The sequence below is a fragment of the Protobothrops mucrosquamatus genome, unplaced genomic scaffold, assembly GCF_001527695.2.
Source record: "Protobothrops mucrosquamatus isolate PMUCROS unplaced genomic scaffold, P.Mucros_1.0 scaffold1173, whole genome shotgun sequence".
NCBI lineage: Eukaryota > Metazoa > Chordata > Lepidosauria > Squamata > Viperidae > Protobothrops > Protobothrops mucrosquamatus.
Window position 1 is genome coordinate 181,843 of NW_015387387.1, and position 5,712 is coordinate 187,554.

The 5,712-nt window shown below is 41.4% G+C and overlaps 1 protein-coding gene across 1 annotated transcript in view; it reads left to right on the forward strand.

Annotated features, from left to right (window-relative positions):
- The first annotated feature begins 464 nt into the window (after positions 1-464).
- Positions 465-5,712, forward strand: part of TMEM45B (transmembrane protein 45B) — a 7,530-nt gene continuing 2,282 nt past the window's right edge. Inside the window, exons 1-3 of the mRNA XM_029285005.1 lie at positions 465-648; positions 1,984-2,196; positions 5,417-5,601. Of these exons, the coding sequence (XP_029140838.1) occupies positions 465-648; positions 1,984-2,196; positions 5,417-5,601 (582 nt within the window). The remainder of the gene's footprint in view (positions 649-1,983; positions 2,197-5,416; positions 5,602-5,712) is intronic.

The following is a 5,712-nucleotide window of genomic DNA, read 5'->3' on the forward strand; positions in this document are numbered from 1 at the left end:
GAGACTTGTGTTATTGGATCTTTGGATCCCCTAAACTGGGTATGGTTAAAAGAACCCAAGACTCAGAACAAATTCAACAGGGGGCAGTAAAGGTTGTGGATGGGCTTTCCAAAGTCTATATTGATATAGGCTTCCAAAATAAGGGAGATTCCTTGGATTCTTGACCTGGTCTGACTCAAAAAGAAGAAGAAAAGAAAAGACACATCTCAAACTGGTAGAGGAATTGCAAACTGAGATGGTAATAAGTTCAGAACTTCAAACCTGAAAGTGAAGAATTTATTCCAAATGGAAACCAGTTATTCCAGTCCTTGTTCTTTCCAGAAGCTATTATTTCTTCATAAATTGTTGTACGGGACTCACAGTCTCAGTTGTACTGGAGTCAGTGTACTGGGGTCTCAATTTACACTTCTCTGAATGATTCTAACATCAGGATATTCTTTTCTCCAGGAGGTGAGGGGACCAGAATGGCAAATTTTAAGGGCCACGCTCTCCCAGGGAGTTTCTTTCTATTGTTTGGCCTCTGGTGGTCAGTGAAATACTCGCTAAAACATATCAGCAGGACACCGAAGAAGAACGGTCACGTACAGTGGAACTTCAAACGAGTGGAGGTCATCGAAGGGGCAGCCAAAGTGGGATTTGCATTGATAGGTAAGACTCAGAATATGACTTAAGAAATTTGAGGGTAGCTGCTTATCGCTCTCCTTGCTTTGAATGTGTGCCTTTTAAGCAAACTAATCACCTACATCTCCAACCTTGGCAACTTTAGAATCAGAATCAGAATCGAGCTGGAAGGGACCTTGGAGGTCTTCTAGTCCAACCCCCTGATCAAGCAGGAGACGCTATATTATTTCAGACAGTTGACTATCCAGTCTCTTCTTAAAAACCTCCAGTGATGAAGCACCCACATGAAGCAAGCTGTTCCAATGAGTCATTGTTCTCACTGTTAGGAAGTTTCTCCTTAATTCCAGGTTGCTTCTCTCCTTGATTAGTTTCCACCTATTGTTTCTTGTCCTGCCCTCTGCTGCTTTGGAAAATAAGTTGACACACATACCCCTCCTCTGTGTGGCAACTTTAAGACTTGTGGACTTCAACTCTCAGGAATTCTGGCCGAGGAATTCTGGGAATTGAGGTCCACAAGTCTTAAAGTTGCCAAGGTTGGAGACCCCCTGACCTACATGAAAAAAAACCTGGAGGGCAAACTAAAAGTGAGGTTATTTGCATAACTCATCACAGTGCAAAATCACCCATCCTAATCCAACACTCTTCAAATCCTGGATTTCACAACCAGTGAGGTCAAACTGTGTAGGGGTTTATTTCTAATTAGATATTAAATTTACCACTAAGTAGGAATTAAATAAGACTTGTACAAAGGAAGTGGGCTTTTGCCATATGCAGTTTTGATCCCAAGTTGAATTAATAATGTTATAAATTCTGCTACTTAATTCTTTGGTAACCATCAAATTGTTTTAATGAATATATCTAGCCAATTAAGCAGGCAAATTCTATCCTTAACTGCACTGTTGTCTCAAGATCCACTTAAATTTATCATCTGCAGTGCACTTGGAGTTATTTGCTGCGGTTTATGGGTTTCTCTCCCCCCCCTTTTTTTTCCCCCCTGGTCATTACTGTTGGTTTTTTAAATTATATCATGTCAACATTTTGGAGTCAAAAAGAAAATATATTGAGCATATGGTTAGGCTTGCTTTCTTTTTAGCTAAAAGGATACAAAGTTTTGCAATCAAACAGAAGTCAGTGGAAAAATTACAACACTTCCTGCTACATACAATGCTACTTTAGTTTTGCTCGTGGTATTCAAGTCCAGGTAGTGCCAGCAAAGCTGATGGAAGCTCCACCTGTTTTTGATGCATGTCACACCTCAACTTTTTTTTAACTATACCCTGCAGACATCACTGGTATTTACCGTGTTACTTTCCCTTCAGATAAACCTTCCCTGACAGATCAACTTTGGTCTCTCTTGAACAGGGATTCTTGCTGAGCAGTTTGTCCCCGATGGACCCCACCTCTATCTCTACAGTGGGCAACCTCGAAGTTGGGTGAAGTTGATGAACTGGCAACATTCCACCATGTATTTATTCTTTCTGATCTCTGGAGCAGCAGATATAGTCACCTATTCCTCGACCTTAATGCCTATTGGGCTGGACCGCTTCATGCTTGGTATTGCACTTTTTGTGGAAGGTAGGCACAGACCAAGAGACAGTAAATACATGGGAAGCACCTTTGTCAGGTATTTGGGAAGTTCTAGGTACCATTTTTGTTGCACTCAAGGAGCAAGGTTTACAGGAGTTTCCTGTCACTTGGAAATCATTTGCGTCTATATGTTTGCTCCTTAAAGAAGACTCTCTACGTATCTCACAAAGCAGGAGTCTCAGATAAGACCTTCTCAGTGACTGCAGAGGAACTGTCCTGCTCTCTCAGCTTGGATGTCTCCCTTCTCTCTGGTTATAGCAATAGCAAGAGCACTTAGACTTATATACCGCTTCACAGTGCTTTACAGCCCTCTCTAAGCGGTTTATAGAGTCAGCATCTTGCCCCCAACAATCTGGGTCCTTATTTTACCGACCTCAAAAGGATGAAAGGTTAAATCAACCTTGAGCTCCGTCAGGATCGAACTCCAGTCTGTGGGCAGAGTTTCCCTGCAATACTGCATTCTTACCACTGCGCCACCATCAGTGGATTTAGTGAGAGTGCTCCAGATTGCACAACCATTTCCTCTGAAATGGTATATGACAGAGTTCCCCAACATTTCTGGCTTTGTGGACTGGCTGGTGGTGGTGGTGGTGGGGGAACTGGATGGTTCGTGCAAGCAGCCAGCAAGCACACGTACACAGCTCCATTTCTACGAACGGCATGCACGCGTGCCTGCTACTCACACAAATGGAGCACACAAGCACGTGCTCGCCTGCTGTTCTTGCAAGTGAGGATGTACATGCACACGTGCTCGCTGGCCATTTTCATGGCCCAGTTGCAAACCCATCACGTCCCATTAGTGGGCTACAGCCCACAGGTTGGGGCCTCCTGGTATAGGATCACAAGCTCGAACCAGGGGTTGGACTAGAAGACCTCCAAGGTCTCTTCCAGCTCTGTTATTCAGAATTCTGTATCTGGCTCCATGTTTTTTGCTTGTTAAATATTTTTTGTTTGTAGTTTTATTTTACCTCTGGCTTCTGTTGCAGGCTAATGACTTTTCATCACTCTTATGGTTTTATTTGGCCATTAGCTTCATGGAGTAGTGTCTGAAGACTCAAGGCATTGCCTTTATTTGCTTGTTTGTTTGGTTTTTTTTGCCCTACAGCAGAGCCCCAGGAGAACAATAAAACGGGTGCTTTATGCAGTACTCTTCCAAAACACTACCTCAAAATGTATTTCCTTTATTAGTGAGGTTTCCATTATTCCACTTTATTGTAAAGATGCTGCAGAATTGGTTTTCAAAATTCTGTTTCAGTCATTGTGAGCTTATCTGGTTATTGGCGAGCCTGAGAGTTGTTACCGATGTTGGTTTTGGTTATACATCTTATCCATCCTTCTGGAACTTCCACCTGAACTTCATTATGAGTTGAAATAAAGCAGAAGAAGCAGGAAAGCCAAAGATGAGTGGGAGGCAGGTTTGTATAAAAAAGGCAGGAGGTTCAGACACTTTCATCGTGCAAGGAAATTGCACCCGATCCATAAGAATTGCATTGTATGTAGCAGGTGGCAGAAAACAGGGCTGCTACTTCCCTATCTAGTCTTTTAACGGTCACCACCAAGATGTGGCTTGCCAGTTCAAACACAGGCCGATCCCATTAGTCTCAGGGGCAGAAGATCAGAAGCCAAGTGTTTCTTAAGCATCTATAAACATCTATGAACTGTTTCACACTTTGTTATTTCCTGCATTCTTTTTTTTTTTACACATCCGTCACTGAACACTGGGCACAAACAACATGAATTGGTTGTAAGGACCAGAATGCCATCACTAAAGCTACTGATGCTGGTTTGATGCAAGTCCTATAGGACTTCCTAATTTATGGGAAGGGAGTTAAACAGTTCCCAGGCAAGCTATAGATCCCACAGATACAACCAATTCTAACTCAGCTCAGGTCAAGAAAATGTTGGCTATGTCTTACATTGCCCAGGTTTCATCCCTGTAAATTATTTATCTCCAATTAATGCCTCATTGGCTAAAACCAGTGTCTGCTCTTTCCTAACATGGCTGATTATCTGAAAATATCTGATTATCTGAAAATAATGTGGTATTCCTTGATTATTTCGACGCACGCCGAGAATCTCACCTCTGGGCTTCTCTTGAATAAAACAACAGAAGCTAATCCAGATATGAGACTAATTTGTCTTGTAGCCAGACCTTTTAAAAAAAAAATTGGATACCTTTGATCAGGTATTTGAGAGAAATAGTTTGGTCATGTAATTTCTTCTTCCGAGGGCTGAGAGAGAGAGTATCTGTCTCAAGGTCGCCCAGCTGGCTTTGTTTCTACCTCAGGATTAGAACTCAGAGCCTCCTGGTTTCTGTCCTGCAGCCTTGGCCACATTGGCTCTCTCACAGTTTAATGCTGCTTATTTAAATTTCACTCAAAGTCTTCTGGGAGTGGAGGAGAGCTAAAGATGCACTGCCCCATTGGAGTTGATCCAAGCTAAATTGGATTTAACTGAAATCATCATCAATGCATAGGATTTATAGGGATGGCTTAAACAGGAGTGCCCTGTCCCACATTCTTTCTGGAATTCCGGATCATTCTCCTGCGGATGGAGGGCATGTATACCATAAACTTTGCCCTGAGGTTCACATTTTGGGTAGAACAGGATAAACCTGTAACGCAACTCAGTTTATTGACAGTTGCTTCATTTTTTGTTTCTCCTTTTTTACTGTCTTGTTAAACTGTCCACAAAAAGGGCTTCCACTGTTATGAAAAGCTAGAGGTATATTCATGCTTTAAAAAAAAAAAAAACCATGGCAGGCTGTTTTGCTTACAGAGAAAGTTGGTTTATTTGATCAAGATTATAACAGATATGTTATCTCTGATGATATTTAATGAACTGAATATGTTCAGGTTTGAGGTTGAGGTTTTTATGGATTTGTTTATAGGTGACAGATGAGATATGGGAACATACGGGAAGAAGAGACCAGTTGTTCTATTTTAAGAGAAGGTGATCTACTAAAATGGTGATACTTGTGATAAAGGAGAAAGTCTTTTCTTTTTAGTTGCAGCATTTTTATTTTCTTCCTTTTCCAATTTTTTTTTGCACTTTTTCTTTTTCTCCTTTTACTCTCCTTTATGTGTATTGTTTTTTTTTTTATTATTGTAAATTGTAATGTTTAGTGAAATTACTACGAAAAATGTTAAGGTACAAAGGTCTTTCTTGAAAACAATAGCAGTTTTGAACAACCTCTGCATTTTAATAGGCTTCCTCTTCCAATATCACACCAGTCACCGGCCAATGCTTGATCAACACATCCATGCCATGCTCCTGACGGCCATCTTTGCTGGCGTTGCCACTTGCTTCGTACAAGTCTTTGTGCATCACAACTTGGTTTTGGACTTATTTGCAGTCAGCCTGGCTCTCTTGCAAGGAACCTGGTTTTGGCAGGTGGGCTCTCTTTTCAGTTTTCTTATTAAATTAGCTTGGCTGTTGGCCATGATGGAGAAGCTAAAATTCAAGGCAACTCATGGGAATCCCTTTAAATCTACTCTATAAAGT